General features: G+C 37.0%; 1 protein-coding gene across 3 annotated transcripts; it reads left to right on the top strand.

Annotated features, from left to right (window-relative positions):
* The first annotated feature begins 1,753 nt into the window (after positions 1-1,753).
* LOC112274491 (light-sensor Protein kinase) lies at positions 1,754-15,551 on the top strand. Of its 3 annotated transcripts, XM_090245816.1 has the most exons (4): positions 1,754-3,478; positions 3,695-4,765; positions 5,023-12,232; positions 12,305-15,551. In XM_090245816.1, exons 1-4 carry the CDS (start codon positions 1,754-1,756, stop codon positions 12,952-12,954), a joined length of 10,656 nt encoding a protein of 3,551 aa, XP_090101942.1. In that variant the 3' UTR covers positions 12,955-15,551. The 3 variants fall into 3 exon arrangements, with proteins under 3 accessions (XP_090101942.1, XP_024359817.1, XP_090101941.1); XM_090245815.1 differs by having other exon boundaries at positions 1,811-3,478; positions 5,023-15,551; XM_024504049.3 differs by lacking the exons at positions 5,023-12,232; positions 12,305-15,551 and having other exon boundaries at positions 3,807-3,965.
* The last annotated feature ends 161 nt before the right edge of the window (positions 15,552-15,712 follow it).

Consider the following 15,712-nt stretch of genomic DNA (forward strand, 5'->3'; position numbering starts at 1 on the left):
ATATATATATAATAATTTTTTACATCATATATATATATATATATAATAATAATTTTTTGTATCAATCCAAGTTACAAATCTTTGTCAATAAAATAACATCCATTATATATTATAAATATATCATAGGTACCAAATAATTATCTTTAAATATAAAAATATATATAGTATAAATTATATATTTATATATCATAGTAATTACATGCATAATTTATTTTGTCTAAAAATGGTATTATTATATGTATTATTTCAAATTTAATTATTTCTATAAAATATATAATAATTATAAAATAGTGTATATATATATATATATAGAATAAGACTATTTTTTTATTTGGATGAAATATACTACTTAAGTAAATCAAATATTGTGATTTATTTATTTTTATAATATTTTAATTTCAATTTCATATAGTATACATATACTAATATGACTATGTTTGTGTTGTTAATTGAATGATGATATTGTTGATTTATCAAAAATAAATATTAAATAGTAGTAAGTTGATCTAATATAAAAACAAAGCCCATCCACGAGTTCTCATCCACTGGAGGCATGTTCCACGGAACGGTCCTCCACGGGCACCAGCCCGGTTATTTGGAGCCCAGTGGACTTGCAGAGGGCCTTTGAGTCCGGAGGGGATTGCGCGTCTCCGCATTATTTAGGGTTTGTCGATGGTCCAGGGGTTTGGTGGTGGCCGCCACAGCTTGTGGCACTGCGCGGTGTTCCGAGGCGGAGGGAAATTTCTCTGTGGGATCTTTACGTCGGAGGAGAGAGATTCACCAATACGTGGCTTGGCACTGTCGGAGGTTGCGGAGTTTTGGTTCGTTGTACGGTTCACAGTGGTTGCTGCATCAGGGTATGCGTTAGGGTATGTATTAGGTTTCGAGGGGCTTGCATGTTGCGTTGCGTGGCTTTCGGTGTTCCCACGCGTATCATGATTGTTGAGATACCTCACTTCTCCTTTCCATTTTCAGTGTGGGATAGCCATAAATCATTGATTTTGTGCCCCTGTAACCTGTATTAGTTTATTTCTCCTCTAGGTGTCCTGTCGGGCTGTAGTGTCAAGCCCCCGTGGTTTGAGGAGCATGAGCGTTGTGTGGAAGGTGATTTCGTGTCTGCACGACTGATCCGTTTCCTGTGCCGGAGAGGGTCCAGCCTGGCTTGAATGGAAGTCGCGAAGTGCTTTTTGGTGGAGAGCACTTGAGGCGCTCGAGGTTTTGCTGTATTCTTCAACGCCTGGTGCATGTGTATTTGAGAAGCGGCGCTGAGCGAGTCGTGGTGGAACGTTTGCGGACAATCTGAACTATGAGATGTGATTTTCTTAAAACCTGATTGAGAAACGGCAATCTTACTTGTCATCCTTGCGTCGGCGGCAGTTTGTTGAATTGCAATTTAACTTCTTTCGGTATTCACTATAACAAAAGTTCTCTAGAGTGACTTGTGTACTTTGTTACATAGATATTTTAAATGTTTGAACTTTGCATCTTGTTGGTAGATTATTTCATTTTTGTGTAAAAGTTTTAGGTAGATTTCTTTAAGTAGAAGTAATTTCAGGTTTTGATGTTTGACATAGGATTAGTAATTTTTAACATAGGTTGAAATGAGGTTAATTGAAATATGTACGTAAATTAAGTGATGGTTTGGTTTTAGAAGTATAGATTCATTTTGTTGGATAAAAAAATGGTATGGTTTGTGGAACAATTCATATAAAAGAGTTTGAGAAGATTGTTTGAAATTCTAAATACATCTAACATGTTTTCTACATGTGGTGAGAAGGTGAAATTGATTTTATTAGTTTACAAAATCAAGATGGGATATCTTTTGGAATTATTCAAGAAATGTATATATATGGTTTGGAGTTATTTACATGGTCTCTTCATGTCAAGATCTTCAAGCACCATGGAACAATATGAAGAAATATCAAACATGCAAGGTATTTGTGGAGATACTTGGGAAGGTTCTAAAGTTTACATTGGAGCATTCAAGGTTTTATTGAAGAAAAAGTACATGTTGAATAGAAACCAATGTACTAATTTGTGCAAGAAAATTGAAAATGTTACAAAGATTTTTGACCACCTTATAACTTGCACCAATGATAAATTAGAGTTTGGACTTTTATTAAGTGAGCTATTTTTTATATTGAATAAATCTTACTCTCTAATAAAGAAATGTGGAAAACCAAATTGGTGTGAAGAAGCTTTATTCCAATTCAACAATAAAGAGACTTTTAGAGAACTAATTTTGGATTTAAAATGTTGTTGTGATATTGCAAGTGATATGCTTTCAAAGTATAATTCCTACAAATTTGAAGACATTATATTTAATACTTTTGATGTTCCAACATATCAAGAAGTAGAAGATGATATTATATTATTATATAAGAGATTGATCCATGCAAGTAAAGAAGAAGATTTTAAATATTGTGCATTAGCAAAGCATCTATTACAAAGATGCAAAGACTTGTATCACATTGAGATTGGAGAATTGGATGCTTTGAATTTTTCAATAGATATGACAAGTCTTGAAATCATAGAATGTGTGAAGGGAAAATTTGGATCTTTTGGAGAAGTTTACAAATCCAAGTGGTTGGGACTTTTGTGTGCGACTAAAAAAATGGATGTTGCATTTGCTAAGTTGTTCATCAAAGAAGTGAATATTCTAGCAAGTGTAAGCCATCCAAATTTGATAACATATTATTTTGCAATGAAAGGTAGTGCTAATGGAAGTGTTGAAGCTTTTGAAACAAAAGACAAAAAAGAATATTTGTATATTGGAATGGAATTGATGCAAAACAATTTGAGCAATATGTTGGAAGAAGAGAAAGAAGTATCTTATATTTTTCTTATTGACATCATGCATCAAATTGCAAAAGGAATGTGTTACTTGCATGACATGCACATTGCACATCGTGATCTAAAGCCTGAGAATATTTTGGTTAATATTGTGGAATCAAAGATTAAGAATAAAATTATTCGACATGCTATTGTGAAAGTGATTGACTTTGGAATGTCCAAGATTGAAGTTGGAAGAAATTCAGTAGCCGCAAAAAATAATTACATTTATGGTAGTCCTAAATATATAGCTCCAGAGGCACTTAAAAATAGATTTCAAACAATGGCAATGTGTCCTTTTGAAGCTGATGTTTACTCATTTGCAATGATATGTTCTAAGATTCTTTCAAAGAAAGATCCATTTCATGATGTTCATGACCCAAAAAGAATATTAGAAAGAATTGAAAAAGGTGAAAGACCAAAGCTACCTTCAAATTGTGATGACTTGATGGAGCTTATTAGAGATTGTTGGAGGTTGAATCCTTTGCATCGGCCAAAGTTCGCATGCATTTGTGAAAGATTGAACTCATTAAAATGTAAGTTTTTAGTTGGAATGAATGTGCCAAATGCACCATATTTTGGAGTATCAAAGAACAACTACCATCAAAATGACGAATTGCAACAAACACTCTATCAATTGCCAAAGGTAAGACTTGTACAAAAAGTTATTGAAAGTATGTAATGAATTTATTAGATTGCTTAGATTTTGTATTGGCACATACTCTTATATGCTTATAGTGAGGATTAGATGCCTTTTCAAGAGTATTAGTTAATAAAACTAGATTAGAATAAAAAAAAGTATTATTATGATTATTATTATTATTATTCTTTTGTTAATATATGGTTGAATTTCTAATTGTAGGTTGATTTACTTGACGAAGATACATTTGGTAGAGAACAGTATTTATCTCGAATAAAAAAAGAATGTGTAAATAAAATGAAGGTATTGTGTCTTGTTGGAATGGGTGGAATAGGGAAGACCACATTAGCAAAGGCTATATTGGCTATTGTAAAAGACATATATGATGCATCATGCTTTGTTGAATGCATTGAAAATGGTGTTGATTGCTTCACAACTTCTTGCAACATTTTAGAACAATTTAAAGTCAAATCAAAACCAAAGGATGTTGAAGAAGCTCAAAAAATGTTGAAATCATTCTTGATGAAGAACAAAACCATCTTTGTATTTGACAACGTGAAGAATCAAAGTCAAATTGAAGATGTTGTGCCTATGGATGACATATATGCTAGCAATGGTAGCACATTGGTTGCAACCACTCGAAATTCAAAAGCAATAAAGCATTGTGGTGAAGAAGTTTGTATAATAAATACTGAAGAACTTGATGAAGAAACAAGTATGAAGTTATTTATCACTCATTCTTGTGGCCAAGAAAATTTGCCAAATGAATTAGTTGAAGTTGGGGAAAAGATTGTAAGAGCTTGCCATGGCCTACCATTGAGTCTTAAAGTTATGGGAGCATTTTTGAGAGAGAACAAGAGATTGAGATGTTGGGAGCGAGCTCTACAAAAGTTGAAAAGGGGAAGAGAGTTGGATGGAAGTGAAAACAATAGTAACTACAAGATTTGGAAGATATTAAGAGTAAGCTTTGACAATTTGAAAGATGAAGAGAAGAAAATGTTTTTGGACATATGTTGTTTTTTTAGTAGTGATGTGTATCCACAAGGCATGTCAAAAGAAAGAGCATTGCGAATGTGGGCTAATAGCCAAAAAGAAATATTTGAACAAGATATGGAAGTTATGTTAGATACATTGATTTACCAATCATTGGTAAAAGTAGACAAAGATAAAATTATAAGAATACATGATCAACTACAAGACATGGGAAGAAACATTGTTGAGAAAGAAATGGAGTATAAATACACACGAATGTGGAATTTGAATGTAGATCTATTTTATGGATTGTCAAACAAGGTAATTTTATGTAACTATTATCCTAATTGCATGCATAAAACTAATAATAGCATTAGAAAAGAATGAACAATTAAAAATTAGAGGTTTTTTATTTGTATGTTATGTTATTTATAGTATGTATTCTAAATGTATATTGAAGTGAAGTTATTATGCTTAAATATGAATCTTGTATTATAAATAGATTTGTATGTGCATTAAAAGTGTCATTAATGCAAAAATTATAATCTAATTGTGTATTTAATTGTGTTGGTTTTTAGTTGGAGGGGTTATTTTACAACAACATACACAATAATATTATAAGTGAATTAAGAAGTGATTCTTTTTCATCACTTCAATTTTTAAGTTGTACTATTGGTGATTTTGCACCCAATATTGTTATAAGAATAATAAGCATATTTTTTGTGTTGATAAAACATTCTCTCAGTTTAAAATGTTTTCTATTAGATATGCCTAAAAAAAAAAACATACCAAGAGAATCAACAACCAAAGCATTACAAATGCTTCATGACATAAATGTTTGGAAAAAGTTGGAGAGTTTGAATATCTTACAATTGAGAAATTGTTCATTTGTAGAAACATTTCCACATTCATTTTTTAGAATACCTACATTATTAGAACTTGACTTAGAAGGATGCTCAAACTTAACCATGGTACCAAATGATTTGCAATATATGACTTCTTTGAAGATACTTAATTTGAAAGATTGTAAACAATTACATTCGTTGCCAACATCAATAGGAAATCTTCTCTATTTGAAAAATATCAATATAGGTCGGTGTTCAAGCTTGACATCATTGCCAAATGAATTGGGCAACCTCACATCTTTGACTACCTTGAATATAGGTGGTTGCTCAAGCATGACATCATTGCCAAATGAATTGGGCAACCTCACATCTTTGACTACCTTGATTATGTGGAGGTGCTCAAGCTTGACATCATTGCCAAATGAATTGGGCAACCTCACATCTTTGACTACCTTGGATGTAAGTGAATGCTCAAGCTTGACATCATTGCCAAATGAATTGGGCAACCTCACATCTTTGACTACCTTGAATATAAGTGGTTGCTCAAGCTTGACATCATTGCCAAATGAATTAGGTAACCTCACATCTTTGACTACCTTGAATATGTGGAGGTGCACAAGCTTGACATCATTGCCAAATGAATTGGGCAACCTGACATCTTTGACTACCTTGAATATAAGTTGCTGCTCAAGCTTGACATTATTGCCAAATGAATTGGCCAACCTCACATCTTTGACTACCTTGGAAATGTGGGGTTGCTCAAGCATGACATCATTGCCAAATGAATTGGGCAACCTCACATCTTTGACTACCTTGAATATAAGTTGCTGCTCAAGATTGACATTATTGCCAAATGAATTGGGCAACCTCACATCTTTGACTACCTTGGATGTAAGGAAATGCTCAAGCTTGACATCATTGCCAAATGAATTGGGCAACCTCACATCTTTGACTAACTTGTATATAGGTGGTTGCTCAAGCATGACATCATTGCCAAATGAATTGGGCAACCTCACATCTTTGACTACCTTGGAAATGTGGGGTTGCTCAAGCATGACATCATTGCCAAATGAATTGGGCAACCTCACATCTTTGACTACCTTGAATATAAGTGGTTGCTCAAGCTTGACATCATTGCCAAATGAATTGGCCAACCTCACATCTTTGACTACCTTGAATATGTGGAGGTGCACAAGCTTGACATCATTGCCAAATGAATTGGGCAACCTCACATCTTTGACTACCTTGATTATGTGGAGGTGCTCAAGCATGACATCATTGCCAAATGAATTGGGCAACCTCACATCTTTGACTACCTTGGATGTCAATAAATGCTCAAGCTTGACATCATTGCCAAATGAATTGGGCAACCTCACATCTTTGACTACCTTGGATGTAAGTGAGTGCTCAAGCTTGACATCATTGCCAAATGAATTGGGCAACCTCACATCTTTGACTACCTTGAATATAGGTGGTTGCTCAAGCATGACATCATTGCCAAATGAATTGGGCAACCTCACATCTTTGACTACCTTGAATATAGGTGGTTGCTCAAGCATGACATCATTGCCAAATGAATTGGGCAACCTCACATCTTTGACTACCTTGAAGATAGGTGGTTGCTCAAGCATGACATCATTGCCAAATGAATTGGGCAACCTCACATCTTTGACTACCTTGAATATAAGTGGAAACTCAAGCTTGACATCATTGCCAAATGAATTGGGCAACCTCACATCTTTGACTACCTTGATTATAAGTGGTTGCTCAAGCTTGAAATTATTGCCAAATGAATTGGGCAACCTCACATCTTTGACTACCTTGAATATAAGTGGTTGCTCAAGCATGACATCATTGCTAAATGAATTGGGCAACCTCACATCTTTGACAACCTTGGATGTAAGTGAATGCTCAAGCATGACATCATTGCCAAATGAATTGGGCAACCTCACATCTTTGACTACCTTGGAAATGTGGGGTTGCTCAAGCATGACATCATTGCCAAATGAATTGGGCAACCTCACATCTTTGACTACCTTAGATGTCAATGAATGCTCAAGCTTGACATTATTGCCAAATGAATTGGCCAACCTCACATCTTTGACTACCTTGGAAATGTGGGGTTGCTCAAGCATGACATCATTGCCAAATGAATTGGGCAACATCACATCTTTGACTACCTTGATTATAAGTGGTTGCTCAAGCTTGACATTATTGCCAAATGAATTGGGCAACCTCACATCTTTGACTACCTTGATTATGTGGAGGTGCTCAAGCTTGACATCATTGCCAAATGAATTGGGCAACCTCACATCTTTGACTACCTTGAATATAGGTGGTTGCTCAAGCATGACATCATTGCCAAATGAATTGGGCAACATCACATCTTTGACTACCTTGATTATAAGTGGTTGCTCAAGCTTGACATTATTGCCAAATGAATTGGGCAACCTCACATCTTTGACTACCTTGATTATGTGGAGGTGCTCAAGCTTGACATCATTGCCAAATGAATTGGGCAACCTCACATCTTTGACTACCTTGGATGTAAGTGAATGCTCAAGCATGACATCATTGCCAAATGAAGTGGGCAACCTCACATCTTTGACTAAATTTGATATAAGTTACTGCTCAAGCTTGATATCATTGCCAAATGAAGTGGGCAACCTTACATCTTTGACTAAATTTGATATAAATGATTCCTCAAGCTTGACATCATTGCCAAATGAATTGGGCAACCTCACATCTTTGACTACCTTGAAGATAGGTGGTTGCTCAAGCTTGACATCATTGCCAAATGAATTGGGCAACCTCACATCTTTGACTACCTTGAAGATAGGTGGTTGCTCAAGCATGACATCATTGCCAAATGAATTGGGCAACCTCACATCTTTGACTACCTTGAATATAAGTGGAAACTCAAGCTTGACATCATTGCCAAATGAATTGGGCAACCTCACATCTTTGACTACCTTGATTATAAGTGGTTGCTCAAGCTTGAAATTATTGCCAAATGAATTGGGCAACCTCACATCTTTGACTACCTTGAATATAAGTGGTTGCTCAAGCATGACATCATTGCTAAATGAATTGGGCAACCTCACATCTTTGACAACCTTGGATGTAAGTGAATGCTCAAGCATGACATCATTGCCAAATGAATTGGGCAACCTCACATCTTTGACTACCTTGGAAATGTGGGGTTGCTCAAGCATGACATCATTGCCAAATGAATTGGGTAACCTCACATCTTTGACTACCTTAGATGTCAATGAATGCTCAAGCTTGACATTATTGCCAAATGAATTGGCCAACCTCACATCTTTGACTACCTTGGATGTCAATAAATGCTCAAGCTTGACATCATTGCCAAATGAATTGGGCAACCTCACATCTTTGACTACCTTGAATATAGGTGGTTGCTCAAGCATGACATCATTGCCAAATGAATTGGGCAACCTCACATCTTTGACTACCTTGAATATAGGTGGTTGCTCAAGCATGACATCATTGCCAAATGAATTGGGCAACCTCACATCTTTGACTACCTTGAAGATAGGTGGTTGCTCAAGCTTGACATCATTGCCAAATGAATTGGGCAACCTCACATCTTTGACTACCTTGAAGATAGGTGGTTGCTCAAGCATGACATCATTGCCAAATGAATTGGGCAACCTCACATCTTTGACTACCTTGAATATAAGTGGAAACTCAAGCTTGACATCATTGCCAAATGAATTGGGCAACCTCACATCTTTGACTACCTTGATTATAAGTGGTTGCTCAAGCTTGAAATTATTGCCAAATGAATTGGGCAACCTCACATCTTTGACTACCTTGAATATAAGTGGTTGCTCAAGCATGACATCATTGCTAAATGAATTGGGCAACCTCACATCTTTGACAACCTTGGATGTAAGTGAATGCTCAAGCATGACATCATTGCCAAATGAATTGGGCAACCTCACATCTTTGACTACCTTGAATATAAGTGGTTGCTCAAGCATGACATCATTGCTAAATGAATTGGGCAACCTCACATCTTTGACAACCTTGGATGTAAGTGAATGCTCAAGCATGACATCATTGCCAAATGAATTGGGCAACCTCACATCTTTGACTACCTTGGAAATGTGGGGTTGCTCAAGCATGACATCATTGCCAAATGAATTGGGTAACCTCACATCTTTGACTACCTTAGATGTCAATGAATGCTCAAGCTTGACATTATTGCCAAATGAATTGGCCAACCTCACATCTTTGACTACCTTGGATGTCAATAAATGCTCAAGCTTGACATCATTGCCAAATGAATTGGGCAACCTCACATCTTTGACTACCTTGAATATAGGTGGTTGCTCAAGCATGACATCATTGCCAAATGAATTGGGCAACCTCACATCTTTGACTACCTTGAATATAGGTGGTTGCTCAAGCATGACATCATTGCCAAATGAATTGGGCAACCTCACATCTTTGACTACCTTGAATATAAGTGGAAACTCAAGCTTGACATCATTGCCAAATGAATTGGGCAACCTCACATCTTTGACTACCTTGATTATAAGTGGTTGCTCAAGCTTGAAATTATTGCCAAATGAATTGGGCAACCTCACATCTTTGACTACCTTGAATATAGGTGGTTGCTCAAGCATGACATCATTGCCAAATGAATTGGGCAACCTCACATCTTTGACTACCTTGAAGATAGGTGGTTGCTCAAGCTTGACATCATTGCCAAATGAATTGGGCAACCTCACATCTTTGACTACCTTGAAGATAGGTGGTTGCTCAAGCATGACATCATTGCCAAATGAATTGGGCAACCTCACATCTTTGACTACCTTGAATATAAGTGGAAACTCAAGCTTGACATCATTGCCAAATGAATTGGGCAACCTCACATCTTTGACTACCTTGATTATAAGTGGTTGCTCAAGCTTGAAATTATTGCCAAATGAATTGGGCAACCTCACATCTTTGACTACCTTGAATATAAGTGGTTGCTCAAGCATGACATCATTGCTAAATGAATTGGGCAACCTCACATCTTTGACAACCTTGGATGTAAGTGAATGCTCAAGCATGACATCATTGCCAAATGAATTGGGCAACCTCACATCTTTGACTACCTTGGAAATGTGGGGTTGCTCAAGCATGACATCATTGCCAAATGAATTGGGTAACCTCACATCTTTGACTACCTTAGATGTCAATGAATGCTCAAGCTTGACATTATTGCCAAATGAATTGGCCAACCTCACATCTTTGACTACCTTGGATGTCAATAAATGCTCAAGCTTGACATCATTGCCAAATGAATTGGGCAACCTCACATCTTTGACTACCTTGAATATAGGTGGTTGCTCAAGCATGACATCATTGCCAAATGAATTGGGCAACCTCACATCTTTGACTACCTTGAATATAGGTGGTTGCTCAAGCATGACATCATTGCCAAATGAATTGGGCAACCTCACATCTTTGACTACCTTGAAGATAGGTGGTTGCTCAAGCTTGACATCATTGCCAAATGAATTGGGCAACCTCACATCTTTGACTACCTTGAAGATAGGTGGTTGCTCAAGCATGACATCATTGCCAAATGAATTGGGCAACCTCACATCTTTGACTACCTTGAATATAAGTGGAAACTCAAGCTTGACATCATTGCCAAATGAATTGGGCAACCTCACATCTTTGACTACCTTGATTATAAGTGGTTGCTCAAGCTTGAAATTATTGCCAAATGAATTGGGCAACCTCACATCTTTGACTACCTTGAATATAAGTGGTTGCTCAAGCATGACATCATTGCTAAATGAATTGGGCAACCTCACATCTTTGACAACCTTGGATGTAAGTGAATGCTCAAGCATGACATCATTGCCAAATGAATTGGGCAACCTCACATCTTTGACTACCTTGGAAATGTGGGGTTGCTCAAGCATGACATCATTGCCAAATGAATTGGGCAACCTCACATCTTTGACTACCTTAGATGTCAATGAATGCTCAAGCTTGACATTATTGCCAAATGAATTGGCCAACCTCACATCTTTGACTACCTTGGAAATGTGGGGTTGCTCAAGCATGACATCATTGCCAAATGAATTGGGCAACATCACATCTTTGACTACCTTGATTATAAGTGGTTGCTCAAGCTTGACATTATTGCCAAATGAATTGGGCAACCTCACATCTTTGACTACCTTGATTATGTGGAGGTGCTCAAGCTTGACATCATTGCCAAATGAATTGGGCAACCTCACATCTTTGACTACCTTGGATGTAAGTGAATGCTCAAGCATGACATCATTGCCAAATGAAGTGGGCAACCTCACATCTTTGACTAAATTTGATATAAGTTACTGCTCAAGCTTGATATCATTGCCAAATGAAGTAGGCAACCTCACATCTTTGACTAAATTTGATATAAATGATTGCTCAAGCTTGACATCATTGCCAAATGAATTGGGCAACCTCACATCTTTGACTACCTTGGATGTCAATGAATGCTCAAGCTTGACATCATTGCCAAATGAATTGGCCAACCTCACATCTTTGACTACCTTGAATATGTGGAGGTGCACAAGCTTGACATCATTGCCAAATGAATTGGGCAACCTCACATCTTTGACTACCTTGATTATGTGGAGGTGCTCAAGCATGACATCATTGCCAAATGAATTGGGCAACCTCACATCTTTGACTACCTTGGATGTCAATAAATGCTCAAGCTTGACATCATTGCCAAATGAATTGGGCAACCTCACATCTTTGACTACCTTGGATGTAAGTGAGTGCTCAAGCTTGACATCATTGCCAAATGAATTGGGCAACCTCACATCTTTGACTACCTTGAATATAGGTGGTTGTTCAAGCATGACATCATTGCCAAATGAATTGGGCAACCTCACATCTTTGACTACCTTGAATATAGGTGGTTGCTCAAGCATGACATCATTGCCAAATGAATTGGGCAACCTCACATCTTTGACTACCTTGAAGATAGGTGGTTGCTCAAGCATGACATCATTGCCAAATGAATTGGGCAACCTCACATCTTTGACTACCTTGAATATAAGTGGAAACTCAAGCTTGACATCATTGCCAAATGAATTGGGCAACCTCACATCTTTGACTACCTTGATTATAAGTGGTTGCTTAAGCTTGAAATTATTGCCAAATGAATTGGGCAACCTCACATCTTTGACTACCTTGAATATAAGTGGTTGCTCAAGCATGACATCATTGCTAAATGAATTGGGCAACCTCACATCTTTGACAACCTTGGATGTAAGTGAATGCTCAAGCATGACATCATTGCCAAATGAATTGAGAAACCTCACATCTATGACTACCTTGAATATAGGTGGTTGCTCAAGCATGACATCATTGCCAAATGAATTGGGCAACCTCACATCTTTGACTACCTTGAATATAAGTGGTTGCTCAAGCTTGACATCATTGCCAAATGAATTGGGCAACCTCACATCTTTGACTACCTTGGATGTGCAGACATGCTCAAGCTTGACATCATTGCCAAATGAATTGGGCAACCTCACATCTTTGACTACCTTGAATATAGGTGGTTGCTCAAGCTTGACATCATTGCCAAATGAATTGGGCAACCTCACATCTTTGACTACCTTGAATATGTGAGGGTGCTCAAGCTTGACATCATTGCCAAATGAATTGGGCAACCTCACATCTTTGACTACCTTGAATATAAGTGGTTGCTCAACTTGACATTATTGCCAAATGAATTGGGCAACCTCACATCTTTGACTACCTTGAATATAAGTGGTTGCTCAAGCTTGACATCATTGCCAAATGAATTAGGTAACCTCACATCTTTGACTACCTTGAATATGTGGAGGTGCACAAGCTTGACATCATTGGCAAATGAATTGGGCAACCTGACATCTTTGACTACCTTGAATATAAGTTGCTCCTCAAGCTTGACATTATTGCCAAATGAATTGGCCAACCTCACATCTTTGACTACCTTGGAAATGTGGGGTTGCTCAAGCATGACATCATTGCCAAATGAATTGGACAACCTCACATCTTTGACTACCTTGATTATAAGTGGTTGCTCAAGCTTGACATCATTGCCAAATGAATTAGGCAACCTCACATCTTTGACTACCTTGTGTGTGCAGACATGCTCAAGCTTGACATCATTGCCAAATGAATTGGGCAACCTCACATCTTTGACTACCTTGGATGTCAATGAATGCTCAAGCTTGACATCATTGGCAAATGAATTGGGCAACCTCACATCTTTGACTACCTTGGATGTAAGTGAATGCTCAAGCTTGACATCATTGCCAAATGAATTGGACAACCTCACATCTTTGACTACCTTGAATATAAGTGGTTGCTCAAGCATGACATCATTGCCAAATGAAGTGGGCAACCTCACATCTTTGACTAAATTTGATATAAGTTACTGCTCAAGCTTGATATCATTGCCAAATGAATTGGGCAACCTCACATCTTTGACTACCTTGTATATGTGCAATTGCTCAAGCTTGACATCATTGCCAAATGAATTGGGTAACCTCACATCTTTAGCTACCTTGAATATAAGTTATTGCTCAAGCATGACATCATTGCCAAATGAATTGAGTAACTTCACATCTTTGATTGAATTTGATGTAAGTGAATGCTCAAACTTGACATCATTGCCAAATGAAGTGGGCAACCTCACATCTTTGACTACCTTGAATATGTGAGGGTGCTCAAGCTTGACATCATTGCCAAATGAATTGGACAACCTCACATCTTTGACTACCTTGATTATAAGTGGTTGCTCAAGCTTGACATCATTGCCAAATGAATTAGGCAACCTCACATCTTTGACTACCTTGGGTGTGCAGACATGCTCAAGCTTGACATCATTGCCAAATGAATTGGGCAACCTCACATCTTTGACTACCTTGGATGTCAATGAATGCTCAAGCTTGACATCATTGGCAAATGAATTGGGCAACCTCACATCTTTGACTACCTTGGATGTAAGTGAATGCTCAAGCTTGACATCATTGCCAAATGAATTGGACAACCTCACATCTTTGACTACCTTGAATATAAGTGGTTGCTCAAGCATGACATCATTGCCAAATGAAGTGGGCAACCTCACATCTTTGACTAAATTTGATATAAGTTACTGCTCAAGCTTGATATCATTGCCAAATGAATTGGGCAACCTCACATCTTTGACTACCTTGTATATGTGCAATTGCTCAAGCTTGACATCATTGCCAAATGAATTGGGTAACCTCACATCTTTAGCTACCTTGAATATAAGTTATTGCTCAAGCATGACATCATTGCCAAATGAATTGAGTAACCTCACATCTTTGATTGAATTTGATGTAAGTGAATGCTCAAACTTGACATCATTGCCAAATGAAGTGGGCAACCTCACATCTTTGACTACCTTGAATATGTGAGGGTGCTCAAGCTTGACATCATTGCCAAATGAATTGGGCAACCTCACATCTTTGACTACCTTGAATATAAGTGGTTGCTCAAGCTTGACATTATTGCCAAATGAATTGGACAACCTCACATCTTTGACTACCTTGAATATAAGTGGTTGCTCAAGCATGACATCATTGCTAAATGAATTGGGCAACCTCACATCTTTGACTTAATTTGATAGAAGTTACTGCTCAAGCTTGACATCATTGTCAAATGAATTGGGCAACCTCACTTCTTTGACTACCTTGTATATGTGCAGGTGCTCAAGCTTGACATCATTGCCAAATGAATTGGGCAACTTCACATCTTTGACTACCTTGAATATAAGTTACTGCTCAAGCTTGACATTATTGCCAAATGAATTGGGCAACCTCACATCTTTGACTACCTTGTATATGTGGGGGTGCTCAAGCATGACATCATTGCCAAATGATTTGGGCAACCTCACATCTTTGATTGAAGTTGATATAAGTGAATGCTCAAGCTTGACATCATCGCCAAATGAATTAGGCAACCTCACATCTTTGACTTCTTGTAATACAAGAAATTGATGAAGCTTGATAGCATTGCTAATTGAGTTGGATAATTGTCATTATTGCTAAATGAGTCAAGATAATTAACTTTTTTCTATGTTTAGAATGTAATGCTTTCTTTTGGTAATAGAGCAGTCTAAACAACTTGATACCAATTGATTGGAGATTTAATAATAGAACCTTCCATGATTTTTTCCATGTAATTTGGAGCAAATAAGATGTTTTTTGCTATGACATTGAAATGCACATGCTTGAGATTTACAACTAATAAGTATGGAATCTTTTATCTATAAACAATGTTCAAAAGAAATATCCTTTTGATTAACTTGGAGCTTAAATCTTAGCTTGTTTCTTAGACTCTTATTTTTTTTTGTCTTCTTTTTTATTCTTCTAAA

This window comes from Physcomitrium patens, chromosome 21 (genome assembly GCF_059467195.1).
Source record: "Physcomitrium patens ecotype Gransden chromosome 21, ASM5946719v1, whole genome shotgun sequence".
Lineage (NCBI taxonomy): Eukaryota > Viridiplantae > Streptophyta > Bryopsida > Funariales > Funariaceae > Physcomitrium > Physcomitrium patens.

Coding starts and splice junctions, on each gene's coding strand:
- LOC112274491 (XM_090245815.1), top strand. CDS start 1,811: ATGGGATATCTTTTGGAATTATTCAAGAAATGTATATATATGGTTTGG. Junction 3,479..3,694: donor CACTCTATCAATTGCCAAAG/GTAAGACTTGTA, acceptor TTCTAATTGTAG/GTTGATTTACTTGACGAAGA. Junction 4,766..5,022: donor TTTATGGATTGTCAAACAAG/GTAATTTTATGT, acceptor GTTGGTTTTTAG/TTGGAGGGGTTATTTTACAA.